The following is a 23908-nucleotide window of genomic DNA, read 5'->3' on the forward strand; positions in this document are numbered from 1 at the left end:
GGTTTTTTTTAAATTTTTACCGTGACTTCTTATTGTAGATTTTGTAAAAGGCTTGCTTCTTGTACATGATTTATACCTTTGTGATATCTGAATGTATGTATCATATTCCCCTTCTGCCACCCAGTCTTTCCTCTCTACTAGAGTAAGGGTTCTCAACCCAGTTCTCGGGCCACTCCTCATCGGTCAGGTTTTCAGGATATCCACGTTGAATATGTATGAGATAGATTGGCATACAATGGAGGCAGTGCATGCAAATCTAGCTCATGCATATTCCTTGTGGATATCCTGAAAACCTGACTGGTGAGGTGTGTTCTGAGGACACACTGCTCTAGAGCATACGTATTTAGATCCTTATGTCTCATCTCATTGTCTTTTGGTGCAAACCCCACACCATTTTGGTAGCTTCTCTCTGGGCCACCTCTAGCCCATCTATACTCATTTGGAGGTACAACCTCCAGAACTGAACACATTTCATTTACTATGAAAGTGGCCAATTAGTTTCAGTAGGTTAATCCTACCGGAAAATGGGGAATATAAATAAATAAAATAAACTGATCATTTTGTGTGTGTGTCCATAGCCACCTTTCTGTCGTACTCTGCTTCACTGGATTTGCATGTTTTGAAAGATAAATTAATAGTAATGTGAAACCAAAATGAGACTGACCACATTCAGAAAATGTATTTAAAATTATTATTTACCAGCTTATATTTTGCATATGTAGAGTAGTACATATACTGGTGCTTGCACCTCTCACTGCCCCTTAATGCTGCTTACACACTGCTGATGTCATGGTGCTAGTCCCTCCCACACCAATACTACAATATTTGAGCTTACTGGAATTCAAGGAAACTATAACATGTGCCAACTTTCTGTTACGCTAGAAGCAAACATTTCTAGAACCCTGTAATCTGAGTCGGATGCCATATGCATACAGAGCAATACAATAAATATAAATACATGCATTTAAACAATTAGCAAAACCAAATAACATATTGAAAGAATATATCGCCTACAATTTTTTTTTTGTACTGGGACAGTGATTGTATCACTTACCCCACCACTTTGAACTTCATTTTAAAATATTAGCGTATATACACAAATACAGCTTCAAAGAAAATTTAACGTTTTCATTTCAAGTATAATATTTATTGCACAGTTGTACTACTTAACAAATGAAAAATAAGCCTGCATATGACCCGCCTAAAGTGCCACTTTTTTTTTTTTAGACAAAGCGCATGACACCACTTTTGAGACTTTGTATTGAACTAACATTTCGGCCGTTAAGGATCCAACTTGATCTTCTGTCATTAACGTCAATTACAAGCATCTATCCAAACACGTGGTGCTTCATAAATAAAGTTCTCTTAAATATTGCACAAACCATTTTATCACATTAGAAATAGCTACAGTTAGAATATGATTGCCATCATTTCTTTTCCATAACATTCTCTTCATCAAGGCTCCCTGAGTCCTGATCCATTTGCGTTGTGTAGATTTTGCGGTGACAAATCCAAAATCTACATTTTGCACATCCTTAAAAAAAAAAATAAATAAATTTCAAGGCACACTCCAGTTTTAAAATTCCTTTTTGTTTCAAGTTACTGAACCTTTGCTTCCACGGACCCATTGGACACGTCAAGCTCGCGCTCACTAACGCAGCTACTGACATGCCTCAGGGAATCTGCTCCTAGGTAGGCCATGAAAAGTTCTGTCCGACGATGGAGCAACTGCATAATGTCCTCTGCCAAACTCTCTGCATTTGAATAGCGAACCTTCTCAAAGTCAAAAATGTCTTTCAGGAAATAAAGCGCTTGATCCTAAGTAAATGAAGACAGAACAACATAACTGGTATTTATTTTCAGTAACAAAAATTTTGTATGTCATTGGTTAAGTAAGATACTTTCACACATTTTATTTACGGAAACCATACTATTACTTAATGCTTTATACATTTTCTGTTGTGAAAAATGTACACATTTAATACATTTTCCATTCCAAGTAACCATGGAAAGTCAGAATGCCTTTTCTGTAGTTATGCATACTTTCTCTAGATTGAAGCACACGCTTTTTGACAATGGCACCGCATATTCCCCTAGGGCTGTGGTTTCCAAACCATGGTAACATAAAAGTAACAAAGTATATGACGACACAAAAAGACCAACTGGTGCATCCAGCCTACTCATTTATTCTTGTCCAGCTGCCAGACGTAGAAGCCTGATCACGTGCAAGTTCCTACCATACGGAACCTGAACCTTCTAATATCGAAAAAGCTGCCTGGCAATATCCCACTGCACTGGAGACAGGATTTAGAAAGTTGTTTTCCAAACTGGAAGTGAGAATTCGACTATGGGGATTCTACTCTTGGTAAAGCTAGACTTTATCGTGAATTTCTGTTTCCAGTCACACGCCACACTTTTTTTTTTCCTTCCCACTGCTGGAATTTACAGCCACATCTGAAAAGGGGGAAGGATGTTGTGTCTCTGGTTTGTATGAACATTGGCTTAATACTGATAATTCTTATGTTATCACAATTCCTGCTTTGCCTGTGATAAACATGCTCAAGGCTGCTGCGATTTCAGACGTGCTATAGTCACACAGTGCAGCCAGCATGATCACTGACCCTAGCATTCTACTGGAACGCACTACTGTACTGAGAACAAAAGATTTATATCAAAGGTTGACATGTACTGCACATATTGCATTGTTTTTTTTTGTTAATTGGAAAAGCTAGAAAATTAGTTACACGAAACTATGCCATTCTACACATGTATGCCCTACAGCAAGGATGGAGAACTCCAGCCCTCAAGAGCCACAAACAGGCCTGGTTTTCAGGATATCCACAATGAATATGTATGAGATAGATTTACATACAATGGAGGCAGTGCATGCAAATTATCTCATGCATATTTATTGTGCATATCCTGAAAACCAGACTTGTTATGGCTCTTGAAGACTAGGGTTGGCCATCCCTGCCCTAGAGAAAAGGCAAGATAGGGGAGATATGAGAGTCTTTTAACTAACTCCAAAGCATAGGAAGCACATCTCTTTCCATAGAAATGAGGCTCTGGAACGAGGGGTAATGGGATAAGGATGAAAGGGGCTAGACTCAGGAGTAATTTAAGGAAATATTTTTTTTACAGAAAGGGTGCTGGATGAATGGAACAATGTCCATTGGAGGTGGTGGAGACAAGGATAGTTTCTGGGGATCTCTGAGATTGTGGTAGGGATTGTAGAGCTGAGCAGTTGGCATGCATGGGCAGAAAAGATTGGCCATGTGATCTTTCTTTTGTCTCATTTCTATATATAGTAAGTTATCCCATCCTTTTACCTAGATCCACGCCTTCTGGCCTGGAGAACTAAAGGTTTTGTCTCCTCCAAGTTCTGACTACTTGATCTATCACCAGAGGTCTCCCCATGATGATACAACACAGTAGTGGTAACTAAGCATCCTTGTAAGGTACACAGCAGGTACGCAAAATATTTTAGACAATAAAAAGGACACATAATACATGGGCGATATTGAGCAAAAGCCAGATTGTACATCAGATATATAAAGAATGTGTTTGATAACAGATCACCCGCCTGGAAGTGTCATCTTCTGTCACAATGCCCAGGGTCAGGAGCAGGGCTTAATGTGAGGATGGGCTGGGCCAGGGTCATGTGTGAGCTGTGCAAAGGGACGGGACAGGACCAGGGCCAGGTGTGAACAAACACACACACACACACACACATCCAAGCCATGTGGCTGCCCTTGTCATAGGGTAAGCAGCTCCAACCAATCTCTTTCTTCTCTGCTTCCTCCAAGGTCTTGGGGGGGGGGTGGGGCATAAATAATCCATACAGCTAATGGCTGCTCTGTTTCCCAGGGGGGAGCCAGAATTAATATACACTGCTGGCTCTACCCCGCTTTCTTGGGTCCCAGAAAAAAGGTGGCAGAATGCCATTTCTGGGTTGTTCTGCCCGAAATTAAGACCTCAGTAATGGACACAAAAAGGGGCTGAATTAGCTGTGAGCAGTAGCGCCTTTCATCATGGACAGGACTGAAGCCTTGACGATTGGCACCGCTGCTGACAAGTTTCAAACTTGTGCCAATTCAAACCCTTTTCCGAGTCTGTTCTTTGCTCTGCAGCGTCCTCTTCAGTATCACCCCCCTTCCCCTTCTGATCCCTGCAATACGGGAGAGGTGGGGAATGAGAGGTGGGGCTGGGCTAGGGAACAGAGAGCTCCAGACTCACCCCCTCCTCTTCCCTTCCCTGCAGGCTGCCTGGAAGGGAGGGGCTGGAGCAGAACCCGCTCCGCTTCTTAAGACTGAAAAGAAACGCCGGACGTCCTGCGCTGCAAGCAGTCCCCCCACAAATGAAGCCCTGGTCATAAGACTCTAGAGTGATCGGTTAAGCTGCTCTGCACCACTTTTAAATTTAAAAGATGATTTTTAAAAAATAAACTGCTCGCTAATTGTTAGTTACTACACAATTGACCCCCTTAGAGCATCCTCCATCAGCGTATAAGGTTTTAAATAAAAGAAGAAACTCCTTTCTGCTCTATTGTCATAAAAAGTGAATCGAGGTGAGGCCACAGTATTCGGTATCGTGCCGTCTGCATAAGGTGCTTCTGTGCCAAAGCCCTCCCCAGTTAGTCACTTGTCCTGGCGGCTTTGAGGGTTTCAGTCACAGGAAGTGCCATGCCCGCTGAATATTCAGGTTGTAATCGTGTTTATGCTTCACTCTCCATTATGTACAAATAAACCGCCTGGTACGTGTGACGTGTTTGAATGGCAGAGCACCATCTATTTTGTTAAGTCTGACCCGACTAAATGCCAGACAATGAAACAGGCTAACTCCGAAGCTTCAAAAATGGACGAAAATAAGATTTAATACCTTAAGGAAGCAACACAAATCATGGAAGGAGTTTCTAGGTCCCAGGAAGCCCCATGCCAAGACAGGACTGAGCTGATCACAAATGGCATAGAAGTGTGCAAAAAACCCATCTGGTACCTGGAGAGAAGAATCACAGAAAGAAAAAACCAAAAACATTGTTTCATCAGCAGTGTCATCCCAGCAGTGCGGTGCAGAGTTCAAAGAGCTTTACTGGTCTTGCAGAAAGCTGGATTGCAAAACCTTTCATTGGATGAACAGAGGCATGAGCCAAAGCTGATGGGCTCCATGAGCATTCGGGACCTCAGAGGTCCTTTCTTCAGAAGAGAGATCTATGGTGGGCTACAAAGAAAGCTCACACATAGCACAGTCTTTGATTCATTCTTATTTTGGTTCACCAAAAGGTATGACAGCCTACAAATGAAAATATATAAACTTTTTTTTTTTTTTTTTAAAATACAACCCTTAGCCAATAGGATAGTCGGTCATGTACTGATGTTAGTTATCAGTCTGATGACATACACTGAGCCGCACATGCCAGTTCTGTGGGTGCAGTGAGGGTGCTCAGGCACCCCGAATATTAAGCAAATTCCTTCACTGTGTCCAGGGAAGGGTAATTTGCATTGCCTTTTAAAATTCGGCTTCCGTGCACTCAGCCACATGTTCCAGCATCACCGTGTACTAGCGAAGCCCACAAAAAAAGTAATTTCCAGCACAGCACGGATATGGTCCAAGAGCCAGAAAGCAGTAACACATTTAAAGGTGATTTTTTTTTTAAACACCACACGATAACTTTTCATTTATCAATTACCTTTTGCATTTTAAAATATTTTTGTAACCAGCCTCAGTTCGATATGAAGAGAGGCTTATCAGATTGTTCCAAAATCTGCGTGTGCTGCAGTTTGTGTGCCCTCGCCCCCACACTATACATTTTAGATGGCTGGACCTAACTCAACCAGGCTTGCAGTAGAGCTACTCCACCTGAAGGACATTAGACCTTTTCAGTTTTGAAACCTAGGAAGCGCTATCAGGGGCAGGGTGGGCCGGGGGAAATTGCAATTTTCCCCGTAAGAAATGCATTTGGATCTAGAATCTTGTCTAGATTAGAATGCTACTCTTATTTATTTATTTTTGGGTTCAGTCTAAACCTCTAGCACCCATTTTATAATCAGATGCATTTCTTTTTTAATGTTACAGTACATTATCAATACCACAGATGAGTGAATCAGATTACAGGTTACAGATTTTCCTGAAAGTAATTGCTGTTTACAAAAGAGATGGCGTAACACTTCCGAAGAGAACGCACCTTTATCTGCTGCCTCTTTTGCTTCAGTACTGACCAGCAGCTTGAAGCCACGGCCTAGGCGAGAAAACATCGGTAAAGAAACAGTTTTCACATGCCACAGCAAATGCAACCACTTCCTTAGGAAAATCAATACAGTGTAAGATAGGAATCCAAATTCAAGGGCTGCTTTATTTTCACTTTATTTCAACACCGAGTGGAGGCAGTGGATGCAAAAAATGGTAAGAGAATTCAAGAAGGCCCGGGATAAGCACAGAGGATCCATAGTTACGAAGGAGTGATGGAGAAGACTGAGATCAACTGGGGCCTATGACAATTCAACAGGAATTAAAATTGGGCAAACTGTACAGGTCTCATAGTCCACATTTCCTGGTCAGTAATTAAACGCAACAGCGTGGCTATGAAAACAACAACGGTACCGGATAACAACAAAGCTTTTCAAACTGTTTCCCCCCCCCCTCCCCCCCAGCTTAGCAGCAGATATTTTAAATCCAACTCCAGCCATGCCAAGAATATGCATGTGCCAAACTAACGCTCTGGAACCAGAAGTATTTCAAATGGAAAATGCAGGAATGCTGAACACATTATTGGGGACTTTTTTTTTTTTTTCTTTTTTTCCTTTTTCTATTTGCAATTCAAGAAATGCCAAACTTTAAATAGTTTGAGACACAGCTCAGCAATTTGTCCAAATAAGGACCTAAGCCGTACAAAATAAGAAAAGGAAAAGAAAAGTCTTTTACAGAGCATGCAATCCTTCTGCAAGGAAAGAGGGGGTTGAGTGCAGCATAGTATGCCAAAGCGAGATTCTGCTGACAAGATGGGACACTGGATTACGACTGATACCCAGAGGAAGTGGAGTCGTTCCACATCAAGGATAAGACTAGAGAGACAGAGAACTATGTGAAGAGCCTCACTTTCTGACGTCTGGCACTGCGGTTGGTAATAAGATCAATGGCCCGGCCAGCGATGCCATTCTAAGTTTCCACGCAGACATAAATTTCAAGCTACGTTGGGTGCCTTGCACACACAGGACCCCAAAATATCAGTTGCTTCACTGGTTTGTCACATAAACCCTTTAAAAACATTCAAAATTATGCAGATAAGTACTTTGAACAGTTCAAGGTTTCTCTTTGGAGTGAGCCCTCGCCAAAAGCGTCACTAGTGTCATAGTGTTTCAAAAACAACGCATGACGTCTGTGGTGTTAATTTGACAAGGTTCACCCACAGGTAGATTTTAAAAGCATTGCTTGTGCAAAAATGACCCCATACACGCGTATGTGGGTGGCGCGTGAGCAATGCAAATTTTAAGAAGCCAGGAATTATGCGCGTACATACCTGTGTGCGCATCGGGCATGCGCGTTCCTGAGTGCTGGGGGGGGAGGGGAGAGGGAGGGAGGGGGAGAGAGACTCTATACATCTCCCACTGTAAGAGGGGCAGTTTCAACTTGGGGTAGATTTTCTTTGGGGGGGGGGGGGGCGCGGCGGTGTTACATTGGCGTGCCTAGGGCCCCTCTTACAGTGTCAAGACTGTCTCGCTGTTACAGAGTCTCTCTTTCTCTCTAGTCACTTGTGCGCATAAAGGCTGTACACATAAAAACGCGGCAGGGGTATTCTAAATGATACGTGTGTACTTGCACGCACGATATAAAATTAAGCGTATCTTTGCTCGCGTGCCCACCGCACGCCTTTCATGGGCACACAAACACTCCTTTTAAAATGAACCTGTCAAAGGCTAAAGAAAGCTCTGGTAAGAACTTACCGTTTCCTTGAAGGAGGAGTTCAGCCACCTGTTATTTACTACATTCTGTATGGAGAAAGGTGGGTTTTCTAGATCTTCAAAAGAATCCATTAGTATAAAGTCCAAAACAATGTCATAGAAATTTAGTTTTTTAACCTGCATTAAACAAATTAAACATTTTTTAACCACTTTTACCTCTCTAATGTGCTACATAAGTGTGCAAATATTACTATTGTAGTCTACATTCAATCACTGTATATTTTAAATTTAATTGATAAAACCATAAGTTATGTTAAAATTAAAACAGATAGATAAGAAGATAAAACAGCAACTCAACAGCTGTAAGAAAAATTAAAAGAGAAATATGCCTTAGTCAAGTTTCCAACTACTCTGCACTACAAAAAAAATATATCTCAGTTAACATAAAGCTTAAGAACGAAACTGTACCCTTCCTGTCCTCTGCAGTGTGTTTAACAAGTCCCAATATCCTTACTCATCCTGTATTGATTAAAATATTTATTAAGTGATTTAAAAAAATTCTTTAAGCAGCTTTCCCACAATTTCTCTGAACCTCTTTGAGCAATCATGTCACCCAGTCGGCCCATGCTGGTTCTGATGTCGTGCACATTAAAAGCCAATCATATCCCCACACCGTCTGAGATCATTTTTCACACCTATTCAAACATGGCTGCTCTCATCAACTCAGGGACTTGAAAGAGCCTTACTTCAAAGCATGTCAGTAATAACAGTAACATTTTTAACTGAATAATTATTACCTACCTATTTGTACTTTTCAAATAATTGGTAAAGAGAGGGCACAACTTTCTTGTAAGGATAGAAAAAGAAAGTTTGAACCATTTAGCATCTGTCCTGTTGAGCACTGACTTGGAGAAAGTGGGAAGTTGACTGGATTTTCAAACACTCGCGAACATAAAACATTCACCGTAATAGCAATCTGACATGCACGCAGCAGAAACTAAATATCTTTACTCCACATACTATTAGGTAGCAGAACCTAACAATATGTGGAGTAAAGTATGTGAACCTCCCTTCACCCAGAATCCCTTGCAGCATTCTGCCTTAAGGAGGACTGGGTTAAAACCTTGAACCGGGCTCCTCAAGGTAGAAAGAGGGAGTTGTTGGTACCCTTGGTCTCATACCCTCCCCCTCAGCTCGGCCATGTCCGGTCAAGCATCCAGATGTGCTCAAGGCACACCTCGGCTCTGTCTCAAGTGCCTTCCCCTTCCGGAGTTGTCTGCATAAGGTTGCACAAAAGGGATAATCTCGAGCCAGGGCTACTGGGGTACAGAAGCTTGGAGAGAGCAGCCACTTCTAACATGGCTTGTCCCGCGGCAGTCGTCAAAGAGGATGTGCGAAGTTGAACACATCTGTTCATCCCCACGTATACATGTTACTGTCTATATTTTCTTATCATTAATATATCCTTGAAATAGTAAGATCCGGTTAATGAGCGTTTTTTTACAGTCGGAATCTACCAAGGCCTAAGCAGAGGCTCTCTCCAGTTCCACCTGGATTATAAAGTCCTCAAGTCTTGCACGCGGGACACCCACAAAATTGCAGCTTTGCTCCTTTTCACGTTGTTCCGCTAACTCGCACTCCAAGTCATCAAGCCAAGAACATTCTTCCTGTGCATGACCTTCTGTTTTACAAAAAAAGCACTCCCATAGCGCTGGTCAGGTTTCTGCCCTAAAGACTCTTCGGTTTCTGGCTGCCTATATGGACAGTGATCTTCTTCAAGCCCATTCGCTGCACAAAGGGAACAAAAAAAGAGGGTCTGCAAGGCCCAGGGCCAATGCTCGCTTTTTTGCTGCCCTGTGCGAACAATTACTGTGCTGCCCCCCCCGGTGCCGTTCATTCATTCTCTGTCCTGGGACCACCAAAAAAATGCCCAGTTCCCTTCAGTGATATAAACTTTAAAAACTGACAATATCCCCCCCCCCACCCCCGAACCCATGGCTGGTGCAAGGGTATTAGGTGCCCTAGGCAAACCTTACAGCCTTGCACAATGCCCCCCCCCCCCCCCCGCCCCATTCCACACACACAGCTAAGAGTTATGCATTTATATTTTACATGAAAAATATCAAAGCACAGTATGCTGCGGTAAAAATATCGCTTACATTATATTTACATGCACTGCTGTGAAGCCAACCAGAAATCCCTGCAAAAAAAGACACTTGGAACCCCTATGGTATTAGGCCTATTGTGATCTATGTTCGGAGTGTACTTGACCCTCCAAAAGCCTTAAAACACTAATACACTTCCTACTAGGAGAATGCCTCACCTCAATTGCACATGTAGAACATAAACAGACCCTTACCAAATACAGAACAGAGCAACCATAAAGTAGAAATACAAACGTGCAGACAAAAACTGAACTGGAAACCGCAAGAAGCCAGACACTCTATGCAGTGCAACAATGAAAAAACAGAACCATCACCATTCCTCAAATATCAAAAAATAAAATCAAGAAATAAAATAAATACATAATCATAATACTAAAAACATACTAATAATATTTTAAAAAGCTGATGAATAAAAGGTCAAATAATTAAAAACTCATATACAAGTTTTTTTTAAATGTCCCAAACACCAATAAAATATTTCAAAACAGAAGATACAGCAAATTATACCTGAAAAATACAACTAAAAAGGATTTTAAAAATTCATGCTCTCCATACCTGGGAACTTTGATTTGCAAACAACAAACAGGAGCACTACTGCACGCTAATAAGCTCAGCGAACCACAAAAATGTGCAGGAAAGAATTAAATGTCCACACAAGGTTTAGAAATGTAATGTTTTCATTTTAAATGGCAACTCCACAGTGTGTATAACAGCAGTTAAAGATGCAAAGCGGGTCCCCCGACACAGAAATGTGTTTCGCCGCGAGGCTGCGTGGGGAAGGACAGGCAAAACTTTAGTTGTTCTTTGTACATTTCAAATAATGGCGTCACTGGGCCAGTGACGGGGGACCCGCTTTGCATCTTTAATTGCTGCTCCTCTGCACACGGCCGATGCTCCTTCTTCCTGCCCGAGCGGCTCCAGCAATGGTTTTCTTCTGGGGCTGCACAGGCAGGTAGGAGGAGGGGCACCTGCATGTGAATTTTTCTTCGGGTCGTGGTGGGATGAGCTACATTACAGCCCCGCCGATTAAAGTGACACGCCCCCTGTCCCCCCTTGGTATGAAACTGCTTCCTGCTTTTTCTGCCGCCGGTGGACCTGATCCACTGTCATCAGAAAAAGCAAAAGTCTTCCGCCGCCGGTGGGATTGGGTCTACCGGCAGCAACAGGGCCTCTCCCTGCTCCCGATGCCGCCCCACCGGGTATGCTGCCCTGTGCAATTTCACGGTTTGCATTCCGGGCCTGGCAAGGCCCCATTTCTGGGTTGTTACCACCTCTCTGGATTCCCCTTTTTTTTCAGGTTGCAAATCATCACTTTACCAACTTAGCTATGGTGCAGGTATTCATTTCCAGTGCTTGAATGATACAAGAATCAAGACAGTAGCTCACCTTGAGTCAGGCACAACTAACAGGTAAACGTCCACTATCTGGGTGTATCATGAGATCCTACCAGCTTCCTGGGGCTTTCCCAAGTCTTTCTAGGACTGGGTTCTTATGGTAGGGTGAAGGGAACCTCCCTTCACCCAGAATCCCTTGCAGCATTCTGCTTTAACGAGGACTGGTTCAAAACCTTGAACCAGGCTCCTTAAGGTAGAATGAGGAAGTTGTCGGTACACTTTGTCACACTATGACATTTTATTACTGTTTTTGTTCTGTAACTTTTTAAAATGAATACATAAATGAGGTAGGTATGTGTCTACATACTATTCAGCTGTACCTATTTCACAGACAGCATTCCTATTTGCTGGTTCCTTTACCTAAGTTTAACCACTAATCCCATTTTGTATCTATTTTGGATTTTTTTAATAAATGATAAATCAGTACTCTGAAAAGCTCATCACTTGAGAATATGTTTGAATGATCAGAGTCTTTATAGGACAACAAGTACTCTTCTACTTTCCTATGAGTCTTTCTATGCTGTCCTTCCGATTACTTTGCTTAAAATGGAGTAATGCATCAAACTATTACTTGCAACCATGCCCCACCTCAAGGTGCTTGCTTGTCTAACTTATCTAGACTGTACATATTTTGGACAGTATGCTTGTACAGCTTAATATACAAATCACCAACTCGGATGTCCAGTTCTGCTGAAAACTTGGCCTCTTCTAACCAAACATCTAGTCTGAAACCCGAATGATCAAAAGTCAGAACCATCTGAAATGAGTTTCTGATCTTAGTTCAGATACCAGTGGGTAAGTGTCCACCACATTAAACCCTACCGTCACAACTGGGACTGACACCTCACGTGGCAGCCTGAGTACAGAGAAGGACAGAGCCTCAGTGCCCATGGAAACTAAGCAACCTCTTCAGCCTCTGATGAACCTTCAGAGAGTTTGAAGTACACTAGCAGAATACTGTGAGGTCGCTTGCAATTCTGTTTCCCTAACCACCATCTCATGCCATGTTTAATCTGGCTATATGAAGAAATTCAGTTTCCAGTACTATGAATCAAGCACCTATCACAAGTACTAAATTCACAAAAGCTACAGCTAGAGCCATTGAGGAATAAAGAAGGAAGTTATACAGCAGGTAAACTCACCCCTCTAGCAAAAAGTTCCATTTTAGTATTGTCCCAGTGGTCCTTTTGCTCTAAAAAATATAGCATTTCATCAAAGACATCCTCAAACTTCTTTGGATTCTGTAAAGTAAACCAATATATTTTTTCAAATGCACTGGAAATGAAACACCATTTAGAATATGATTAAACTAGTCATTTGCTGTCACAGGCCCAACTAAATTTTCATTTAAAATGTGGCATTTTTCAGCAATGTAACATGTACGGTCAGTACAGTCAGCCATTTTTGCGCTTCATCTATTTTGTCAACGCGTGCAGTGACATCAGACAGCTGCACTTCTGGAACATTGATCAAAATTTCACACGCAGAAGCAACAGAGACCACTACCTTCTTTGCTTTCAAAATCAAAGCGGACAACATTTTCCGTCCAGTCTCCGCAAGAAACATTCTGTTGTTGGTTTCTGAAAGAATTACCTGCAGAGGTTCAGGGCAAAAGCAGTACATTTATTAACAGGACCCGTGCATGTAGTTATACAAAACCATTGTAGATACATAAATACAAATTCAGTTTTAAAACTAATATTCATATGTGTTGTATATGTGTTGGATGTATATAATATATGCACATAGAGTTATGATGTGTGCAGAGTCAGTAAATCTGTTCAATCTTAAGTCACTCACTTGGAAAAAAATATTTAGAAAGTTCCTGAAGGTCTATTCAATTGTTTATTGATAGTGTATCTATGTCATGCTGTCCCCCACACGGACGAGTCTCGCCAATCAGCTGCATCTGACTGTACCTTGTTTGTCCCAAACAAGGTACAGTCAAAATGCCTTTCAGAACAGCTTCACTAGCCTCATCAAAGCAATGTTAACATGGTAGGAAGCTGGACATGAAGTCTTATTAAGAAATCTTACGAGAAAGTCCGGCGGCATCAGAAAAGCTGAGCCAAGACATATGTTCACTATCAACAAACAACTGAATAAACCTTCAGGAACTTTATAAATATTTTTTCCGAGTGAGTGACTCAAGATTGAATAGATTTACTGACTGCACTATATTATAACTCTATGCGCTCTTTCTCTCTCTCTCTATTTATCTATAATTATATATATATGTGTGTGTGCATGTGTTTCCCTTATTCCAAGCTTCTACTTGTATATAATATATGTACATAAACTGCAAGCTTCAATAAAACACATTCACCTTGGAATGCAGACATGTTAGTATGTCGTTAGAAAGTATGACAAATTCTGTTATCAAAATACCATGAATTCCTAGGGTGAGGAGAAGAAGGTGCCCAAGGGAGTTAAAAAAAAAAAAAAGTTATTTTAATTTAACTTTTAATTAGTTTACCACAGTGCAAATGAGTTTTTAAGAAGAAAATTAGGTTCCAGTCTTCTAAGACTGTTAAGCTTCCAATGAAACTCCTGTTTCTGCTCAAGCTGAGAATCTGATTCGCTTCCTTGTTTTGTTCCATTTTTCGACAGCAGAGAAAATTAGAGAACAACGTGACATATAGTAGGTCAATGGGATGTTATTCAAACTGATAATAAAATACATGACGGTAGAAAAAGATTTTGTAACTGGATGGGATTCAGACAATCCTAGCTAAACAAAAACTTTACAGAGAGCTAAAGACAGGATTCAAGATGACTTCAAGTTGGCAGGAGGTTACTATTTCCATTCTCTCTGTACTTCAGTTCTTTACATTTAGTGAGTAATGGGCTACTGGTGTCTCCCACTGGCATACCTTGGAAATCATGTGGCTACTATAGTTGGGGAAAGACCCTACATCTGCAGCTTTGTAACTGTCTAAAGCAGGACTAAGAGAATAAACTGATGAGTCCTGGGATGAGGGGGACCTAGAGAGAGGGAATGTCAAGAGATGTTATGAGTTTTAGTAAAGAAAGATATTTTCCTTAGGCACAGAAGAATGGTAAATCAGTCTGTTTCTGAACAGGGCCCTATGCCTGTTTCATGTGCTCTAACATTTGCGACTCCAAAATGAGTACAATTTACATGGGTGAAGCAAGGAACTGAAGTAAGCATCTTGTGTGTACAACAAGCAAGGATAGGTAAAAAGTGGGACAACTTGGGACATTTTGTAAATACATTCTTAATACATTATCAGACCTGATGAAGATAACAACATTTGTAACTATGAATTAATAAATTCCATTTAATTGAATATATGTAATCCCAAGGTGAACAGGGCTCACACTCAGTGTGCATTAAATTCCTCTTCTTTCATGTCTCAATGCTGAAGATTTTGCTCAAGCTTTAGAATACTAAAATTGGTCTTATTCATTTCACTTTCAATTCCTGTGATTCTGAGCTTAACCAAAATCTTCCTTTAGTAGTTGTTTCCCCAACCACAGAATCCAAAGTAGCTTTCAATAAGGTCTCAACTGATAGTGTACAACTACTTTAGAATCATATGATGTCTTCATCCTCTGCTATTGATTTCTTACCTTTCAAATTCATCAAAGACCCAGAAATTGTTCTATTTCCATAACTGACTGAGATAGTAAATGATAATCTACAAGAAGGGACTTTTCCTAATATACTTAAAATAGCTAAAGTGGGTCCTGTGTCGAAGAAGCACAACACTGACCCTGCTTATCAACCAATTTCAAACCTTCCTATACTTTCTAAAATAACAGAGAAGGTTGTATTACTGTAGCTTACTTCATTCTTGAATAAAATCATTGTTCTGTACTCAAAACAATCTTGATACTGAAAAGGTTTTAGTACAGAAACATCTATTATTTTTTTATTGAAGGACATTAGTTTGCAGTTGGACAGTGGGAAGGCTATCCTCATAGTGGGGTACATTTTAAAACACAGCCGCGCGTATCTTGTAAAATCGGGGGTCAGCGCGCGCAAGATGCACAAATGTGCGCCCCCTTGCACCCGGTTTTGGAGCGGCCTCGGAGGGAACGGGCAGCGCGCGCAAGTTGCACAAATGTGCACCCTCTTGCGCGCGCCGAACCCTGGGTGCGCTGCCCGTTCCCTCCGCCTCCCCCCACCTTCCCCTCCCTTCCCCTACCTAACCCCCCCCCCCCCCGGCCCTATCTAAACCCTCCCTACCTCTGTCACGAAAGTTATGCCTGCTCGAGGCAGGCATAACTTTACGCGCACTGGGCCAGCTGCCTCGCACCATGTTCCGGTCTGGGGGCTGGTCCCGGTACGCCCCCGGGCCGAAACCACGCCCGCGGCGCTGCCCCCGGATGACACGGCGGCTGCGTCACGCCCCCCGACATGCCCCCCCCCCGATGACGCGCGGATCGTGACGCCCCCCTGACACGCCCCCCCCCCCCAGGAAAGCCCCGGGACTTATGCGTGTCCCGGGGCTTTGCGTGCGCCGGAAGCCTATGCAAAATAGGCTCGGCGCGCGCAGGGGCGTTTTAAAAGGGTTACGCACATACCTTATGCGTGTAACCCTTTTAAAATCTGGCCCAGTCTTTTTAGACACAAGTACAGCCTTCGACACTGTAGACCATCATCACCTGATCAAGTTTCTTTTTGACATCAATCTGCATGATCTGTAGATATACTGGTTTTAATTCTGTCTGTCTAACAAATATTACACTTTCGACTGGAATGAAATTTCTTCGCAACCACATCATCTTGTCTCCCACTTTATTCAATTTATATCTTGTTCCTCTTATTCAGTCTCAGCTTTAACTGTCACTGTTATGCCAGCGACATCCAAATCATGACCAGTATATGAACCCCAATTCTCAAGATTGTTTAGACAAGTTTAGTAATTGCCTTACTGAGGTAGCAAATAGGCTCTACTCCTCTAAATTAAAAGTAAATGCAGGAAAGTCCAAAGCCTTGTGGCTTACCAGGAAACTAGACTCTGCACCCTCCCACTGCCTCAAATAAAAGAAATAGATATGATGCTAGATTTTATAGCTGATTCAGCACTTAATTTTGATTCTCAAATCTCAATTCTTGCCCAACGTTGTTATTACTTCCTGTGCTTTATCCATTAGTTGAGACTGATCGTGGTTATAGAAGAATTTAAAACTTTGACATAGTCTCTTGCTTGAGTCATATTGATTATTGCAATTTCCTTTATCATGGTCTTACATCACACTCAGTCATCTTCAAATAAAATACTACTGCCAAGTTCATTTTTGGCAAGAAAAAATTAGATCATGTTACTCCTCTCCTACAATATCTTCATTGGTTATCAGTTTCTTTACGTATTTAGTTTAAAATCGTATTTAGTTTAAAATGTATCACTTTATAGGCCCTTCGCTGGGGCAACATTATCTATCTTGTGAACCATTTGACTTCTTATTGTCCATGCTGTTCTCTTTGACCTGCTCGACAAAAATTGTTGAAAGTCCCCTCTTTCAAAGAGATACATTATGAAAGAACTAGAGAAATGGCTTTTTCCTACTTAGCTCCCAGTTTCTGAAATTCTCTTTCACTTACTATGCGGCTACAGAACAACTTTGCCAAATTCAGGAAGGATCTAAAAACTCACTTGTTCCGTTTAGCTTATGATAAATAATAGACTTTTTCCTAATGAACTCTTATCTGTTGCATGTTAAGCATTTTCATAGTTCATTCTGGTTAGCTTTGTTGCTAATTTTGTTATTTCTTTGGTTGTTATTTTGTTCACTGGTCTGTTGCCTTTATTTTGTTTTTATTTTATGGTTTATTTTTTATGTTTTTAATTGTACTTTTTATGTATATTTTATTGTAAATCACATTGATTTCCATGATAGAAATGCAATAAATCAAAAGTAACAGCATTCTCTTACAGAAATACAAATTTGAATCATAAAATTGTTAGACTTTATTGTATTTTATTTGAATATTTGTATCTTTGTTTTGTTTAATCTGATAATGTGTATTTTATTATTGTTTTAAATTATATTGTTACTTAGCATAGGTATCCAATATATGCAGAATATAAAGTACTTAGCATAGGTATCCAATATATGCAGAATATAAAGTACTTCAATAAAATAAAATAATGAACTACTGGAGCAAAGTCCTGCATATATACATACATACATACATACATACATACATACATACACACACACACACACACAAAATCTCAAAGCATGTCCTCTCGTGGGACAGGGGGCAGGGGAGGATAAACTACCATAGCCATAGGCGTTATACATACTCTGATCTTCTAAATGCCAATAAAGAAGCTGGATACTGTGATGTTGTTTCAACATACAACTTTACTAAAATAATTGTTCTACATTAGTAATATGGCATTTGATACAATTTAGGTTGCTATGCGCCTCCCTACCAGCAGAGATCTCTGGTGAGCCCCGCTCAAAACTGTTCTCACTATCTCATCCCTGATCTAATGACTCAGCCTGTTTTGCATCCTCCCCTCTACCAGGGGACCTCAATGAGCATATTCTCCAGGCTGCTCAAGGTCCTCCCTTCCTGCACCACACCCAGACTTTAGCCCTACATAACCTTGCCTTATCAAACCCAAGATGCTTCTGCATCGAGTCTCCCTTGGTTCCTTTCCCTAGCCACTTTTGCCTTATGTCCTCCCCAGGCCTTTCCTTGTCTTTGCCTTGTGGCCATCTGGCCTTGCTCCTAGCCTTGCCTTGTGGTGTAAGGGCCTTCCTGTCCTTGACTTGCGGCCTAAAGGCCTTCTGCTCTTTGCTTTGAGGCCTATCTTGGCCTTCCCCTGACCTCTGGCCTATCCAGGCCTTACCTTGTTCTGTGGCCTATCTAGGCCTCTCCTTGTTTTGTACCTCGGGGCCGTCTTGCCTACTGCTGCCTTTGGGCTTATGTTCTGTGTTATCCTTGTCTCGCCCTGCCCTGTTCTGTCTTAGATCAAGCTTCAGTTACAGACTTACCTACATGCTTTTCTAGCAAAGCCTCAGTTCCAATCCTGCCTGCATGCTGTTCCTGTCTAAACTTCAGTTCTAGTCTTACCTTCTCGCTGTTCCTATCCAAGCCTTGTTCCAGCCTTACCAGCCTGTCCAAGCCTTTCTTTAGCTTTGTCATGCCGTCCTGCGACACTCGAAGGATGGTGTTCCCTACTGGCTGCCTAAACCAGAGCCATAAAGACAAGTTTCTCTGGTAATATCCATAATGCAACTAAAAGCAGCAAATCCTTGAATCTGTGTTCCTTTAATCTCACAGTCTGGGTCGCTTCTTTCTCTTTGGTTAGAATGTGCAGGTACCCTGGAGCAAACTGGAAAGGGACCTCCTATCTCCTTAGGGCAGAAGTAGGCAACTACGGTCCTCAAGTGCCACATACCAGTTGGGTTTTATGGATATCCAGAATGAATATGCATGAGATGCATTTGTTTGCAATTGAGGCAGTGCATGTAAATGTTTCTTATGAATATTCAGTGTAGAGATATTAAAAACCCGCTCGACTTGTGGCCCTCAAGTACCCGAGTTGCCTACCCCTGCCTTATGGATTCCTCTGAAATACCTGGGATTCATTGCTTGATCATGAACTCTTGAAATTTCTCCTTTCTTCTCTATGTAATTTGTGAGCACCTCCACAACATGTTTGCTCTAGGGGAGCACTACTATGGTGGCTTTTTTCCTGCTCTTGGTTATGTTACCAGCTGGATATCCACTCCTCTTTCAACCAATTACCAAATTGGCAAGAGAATTCCTTGGACAAAGATATTCAAATGAAAAAAAAATAAAAACACTTCACTCCTTTCTTTAGGGTAGGAAGGGTGAATACAACGTCCGCCCAACAAAATCAGACACTGAGTAAACCAATCCAAGAGAGATAAGTTAGCAACCACTGAATGCGAGTTGGAAATAAATCTCTTAACTCACTAAGACTTTTCAGCCTGTACTATACAAACTTAAGGGAACTCAAAACAAAAGCTTCTATCCTCTCAACTCCAAACTAAAAAATCCACACACAGAAATTAAAGACTCACTTGCTAATAAGAAAGATGGCATAACTATTGTAGCAACCTCCAAAAACAGTACAATCCTCTACTACAATGGTTCTCAAATCTGTCCTGGGGGACCCCCCAGCCAGTCGGGTTTTCAGGATATCTGCAAGGTATATGCATGAGATTGATGTGCAAGCACTACCTCCATTGCATGCAAATGTATCTCCTGAAAAAGCACGGCAGATATCCTGAAAACCAAGCTTGCTGGAGATCCCCCAGGACAGGTTTGGGAACTACTGTTTTACTCTATACTGCAGGGGGGGTTCTCAACCCAGTCCTCGGGGCACACCTAGCCAGTTTGATTTTCAGGACGTCCACAGTGAATATGCATGAAATAGATCTGCATGCAATGAAAGCAATTCATACAAAAATATCTCATGCATATTCTGAAAAATTGGCTGGCTAGGTGTATCCTGAGGACTGGGTTGAGAACCACTGCTATACTGCACGTCTTTGCTAGTTTTCTAGGCTGCAATCCTTAGCAAGGATCCCACGGTGGCCGTATGTTTGTGCACTCAGTTTTTTCACTAGCTATGTTGCTGTTTGCTTTGTCTAACTGACCTGTAGCACTTTTGTTTTGAATTTATTTTTTGTGCTTGCTGACATTCCACACCAAATGCTAATCCTTAGGCAAGAGTGCAGAAAGATGAGTTCCCTTCCTTAACCTTGGTGGTAGAAAAAAAAAAAGGAGGTGGGGGGGCTTGGATCTACCAGCTCCCCCACCAAAACAGGTATTCCCTTTGCTAGTTAAAACAGCAATATCAAGGAGTTTCAAACAGAGTCACATTAGCAGGAAATGGACAGTGACACTTACCTGAAAGGCCTCTCGTACACAGTGGAGCTTAGCAAGAAAATCACTGTCTCCAAGGCACTCTAACATTTCAGTCCTATGCACCATGGAAAAGAAAAAAAAGAAAAGCTTCAAATAAACCAGTCCTGTTACAAGCACAGTAAAATACAATGAAGCCTGTCTGCTCTGAAAATAATACAAAGACATGTAGGATTCTTACAAAAAGGAATTATTTTTGACCAATATTATCTCAAAGGAATTTTTTGGGAAATTGTATCAGAATAAACGTGCTTTCACAGTCGCCTGGCTCTTGCCCACATAGGGCTACAACCAGTATCGTGTATATAGCACACACAGTCACCTCATTTACTCTTTCCCAACAGACGCTATTTTTTGGGGGGTTTTTTTTAAACCCCATCACGTGACCCACTATTGTTTTTAAAAACCACTTGGTAGCATTTGGTGTGGAATGTCAGCAAGCACAAAAAAAATAAATTCAAAACAAAAGTGCTACAGGTCAGTAAGACAAAGCAAACAGCAACATAGCTAGTGAAAAAATTGAGTGCCCAAACATACCTCCATGTTGGCCACCATGGGATCCCTATTAAGGTTTGCAGCCTAGAAAACTGTAGCAAAGTCAAGTGGTTTTTAAAAACAATAGTGGGTCACGTAATGGGGTTTTAAAAAAAACCCAAACAAAATAGCGTCTGTTGGGAAAGAGTAAATGAGGTGACTGTGTGTGCTATATACACGATTCTGGTTGTAGCCCTATGTGGGCAAGAGCCAGGCGACTGTGAAAGCACGTTTATTCTGATACAATTTCCCAAAAAATTCCTTTGAGATAATATTGGTCAAAAATAATTCTTCTTTGATTGGGATTTGTTGGATTGATAATTTTATATGAGGAGGATCTGGAAGCCTTATAGAGTTAATTTTGTGTGGATTCTTACAAAAGCCATCACTAACTTACTGTCTATCATCAATAATTATCAAAACACGCTCATTTCTACAAATTCCCTTTATTCCTTCAAAGGGCAGTAAATATCTGGAAAGTAGAACTACCTGAGCACCCTGGAGTAAATTTTTCCTTCCTCTGCCAAGTGCATCGCATCTTCATACAAAGGGCAATGGCAAAGAGATCCCAGCCCATGCGAGTTACGTATCTCTCTGTGCTCTGACAGCTACAAGAGAAACAGAAAGGGAATTTATTAATGAGAAAAAAATACAATTTAATTTAAAATCAGCAGCACTATGTTAGTTTCAAAACACTTTCACTTGCTCCATCTTTTCTCAAATTTTTTTGTAATGTAAATTCATTGTCCAACGCATTACGATTTATAAAACTTTTTAATTACAATACATGCCAGCAGTTTTACGCTTTAAAAATTGTGATTCTGATTCAGAATTAAAAACTGAATTGTTAGGTGCAGCTATTTAGTGTGGCTTGTTTCACCAGCTAAATTGGTAGAGGGCCTGATATTCAGTTCCATTTATAGCCAGATAAGTTTGGACATATCCATTTAAGTGATGTTATTCTTTGGCCACGCTCAGCGGCCATCACTAGGCCAGAAAACTATGTATCCGGCTAAATAGCTGGGTAAGTGGTGAGCAGGATAGGGACATTTCAGGGAGGAGCTACTTCTCCAGCTAATTTAGGCCTAGATTCACCATTTTGCTATAAAATTGCGAAAAATAGCACCCGTGATAAAAAGGGGGCGTGCTAAGGGTAATTTTCTTGATACCGACTGCAATGCAGGTTAAATTTATCGCACCTCGCGATATTCACATTATACATTGATAAGGCCCTAATGCAATTTGATGAATGACCAGGTAAGAGATGACATTCAGTCTTATCTGGCTAAATTCTCCCTCTTCTCTGCTGTTCTTGCACTCAACAGGTTCCCCTTCACTCTGTGCTGCGCTGTCACCACCACCTTTGTTATCTAGGGGCAACGTGGATAGACATCGGTTTTATCTGTCAGCACGGTCATTTGATTAGGATTCCTCCGCATTACAGCATGCAGGCTAGTTATATATGTTGAGAAGTTTTGTTTTCGTTGTATTATGTAATTGTGGAGGGTTTTTTTGGATGAGATGTTCATAGGAAGGCAGACGAGGATTATTTAGGAAGAAAAAATTTATGTTGAGACAAATAGAAATTTAAAGTGTTATTTTTAATTAAGCAAATGAAAAAACTCAAAAGTGTTATTGATAATTAAAGTTAATAACATTTTCATGGTAGTTAAAAGTATATATATTATTTTGTTTGTTTCTCTCATCCTTTTCTCTTTTTTTTTTTTGGGGGGGGGGGGGAGGTGGAGCAGGGTAATATTTTGCATTTCCATCCAAACTCCTTCTCCAAACTGGTTTCAGGCCTGGTAGTCAGTGAGTGCCCAGCCATATTGAATTTCTGCCTCATACAAGAGCAGGGCACATATAGGGGGAAGGACCTATATTTTCATCAGTGAATATGTAAATAAAAATAATATAAATAGTTTCAATATCTAACCAGGTTCCACTGTGTCCTCTTTTGATTCAGGATAGCTGTAAGGGTGAACTGGGGGGGGGGGGGAGATAAGGAGGTGAACGGAGAGATTGCATTCATCACCTTCACAGAATGCAATCCAATACTAATGAGTCTTTCCTTTATGAAATTGTTTGTTCTTTTCCAAACAGCTTGCCATTGAGTAAATAATCATTGGTCCATTTGGTCCTCTTGTCCATTGCACTTCCGAGGCCTTGGGGCACATATGAATTTGCGGTTTATTTACTTTCCACCCCCAGTAAGTGCTCTGCCCTTTGATTGGCGGGGAGAGAGAGAAAAGTTGGTATAACACGTAGGAAGACGGGCACGGCTCGGGGGGAGGGGTGGGTTAGCTTTGCACATAATCAACTGAGTCCATTATTGTTGCTCAAGCAAATTTTATTTATTGTTTAAAGAAAATGAAAAAATACTGGATAAATGGAAGAAACCTGATACGTCCAGGGGCATTCAGTCCATCAAATGACCTTCAGTATTCGACTCCTGAAATTAAATGCAAGGAAGTAACGGTTACTCAATTCACCTTCTCCTTTACAAGTCGAGCAACAGGGACACAGAGGTAAATGGCAGTAGAATTCAGAATTTACATGAGAAGTAGTCATCTATGAGCTTCCGATGAATCTCATTGCTCCTTGCTGTATTGTCCGTCTCTGCGGCCGCATGCATTGATGGATCCAGTTCCAGGTCACCTTCATATTCCTCTTGCATTCCGAACCTCAGAGCTATGATGTGTAGCATACATCAGGCAATGATTATGGATGCTACATTCTCCAGACTGTAATGAAGCACCTCTCCAGAACGGTCGAAGAACCGAAAGTGGCTTTTCAGCATGCTGAATGTCCACTCAGTGACAGACCTCATGCTGGTACATGTCTCATTGTATCTTCTTTCCACAGTATTTCGTGGAGCTGGGAGAGCGGTAAGAAACCATGCCTTACATCCATAAACTGCGTTGCCTATGAAATGGTAAAATAAAATTCCATCACAAATAAGCACAAATGTGCACGGCCTGTACAAGGGCATTATCCTTTTTCTTACTGGTTATTCCTCTCTGGGCAGTCCAGCATTCT

At 41.3% G+C, this 23908-nt stretch overlaps 1 protein-coding gene across 6 annotated transcripts in view; it reads right to left on the reverse strand.

Annotated features, from left to right (window-relative positions):
- Positions 1–672: 672 nt before the first annotated feature.
- MIGA1 (mitoguardin 1) overlaps positions 673–23908 on the reverse strand; it is a 91950-nt gene continuing 68714 nt past the window's right edge. For 5 of the 6 annotated variants that reach the window (XM_029618889.1, XM_029618888.1, XM_029618890.1 and 2 more), the window contains exons 9-16: positions 21359–21477; positions 20321–20393; positions 12961–13047; positions 12597–12695; positions 7938–8072; positions 6182–6235; positions 4879–4995; positions 673–1818 (exon numbers count right to left, since the gene is read on the reverse strand). In XM_029618889.1, coding sequence (XP_029474749.1) covers positions 1600–1818; positions 4879–4995; positions 6182–6235; positions 7938–8072; positions 12597–12695; positions 12961–13047; positions 20321–20393; positions 21359–21477 — 903 coding nt within the window. In that variant the 3' untranslated portion in view covers positions 673–1599. The remainder of the gene's footprint in view (positions 1819–4878; positions 4996–6181; positions 6236–7937; positions 8073–12596; positions 12696–12960; positions 13048–20320; positions 20394–21358; positions 21478–23908) is intronic. The other variant, XM_029618894.1, reaches the window with a different exon arrangement.

The sequence above is a fragment of the Rhinatrema bivittatum genome, chromosome 10, assembly GCF_901001135.1.
Source record: "Rhinatrema bivittatum chromosome 10, aRhiBiv1.1, whole genome shotgun sequence".
NCBI lineage: Eukaryota > Metazoa > Chordata > Amphibia > Gymnophiona > Rhinatrematidae > Rhinatrema > Rhinatrema bivittatum.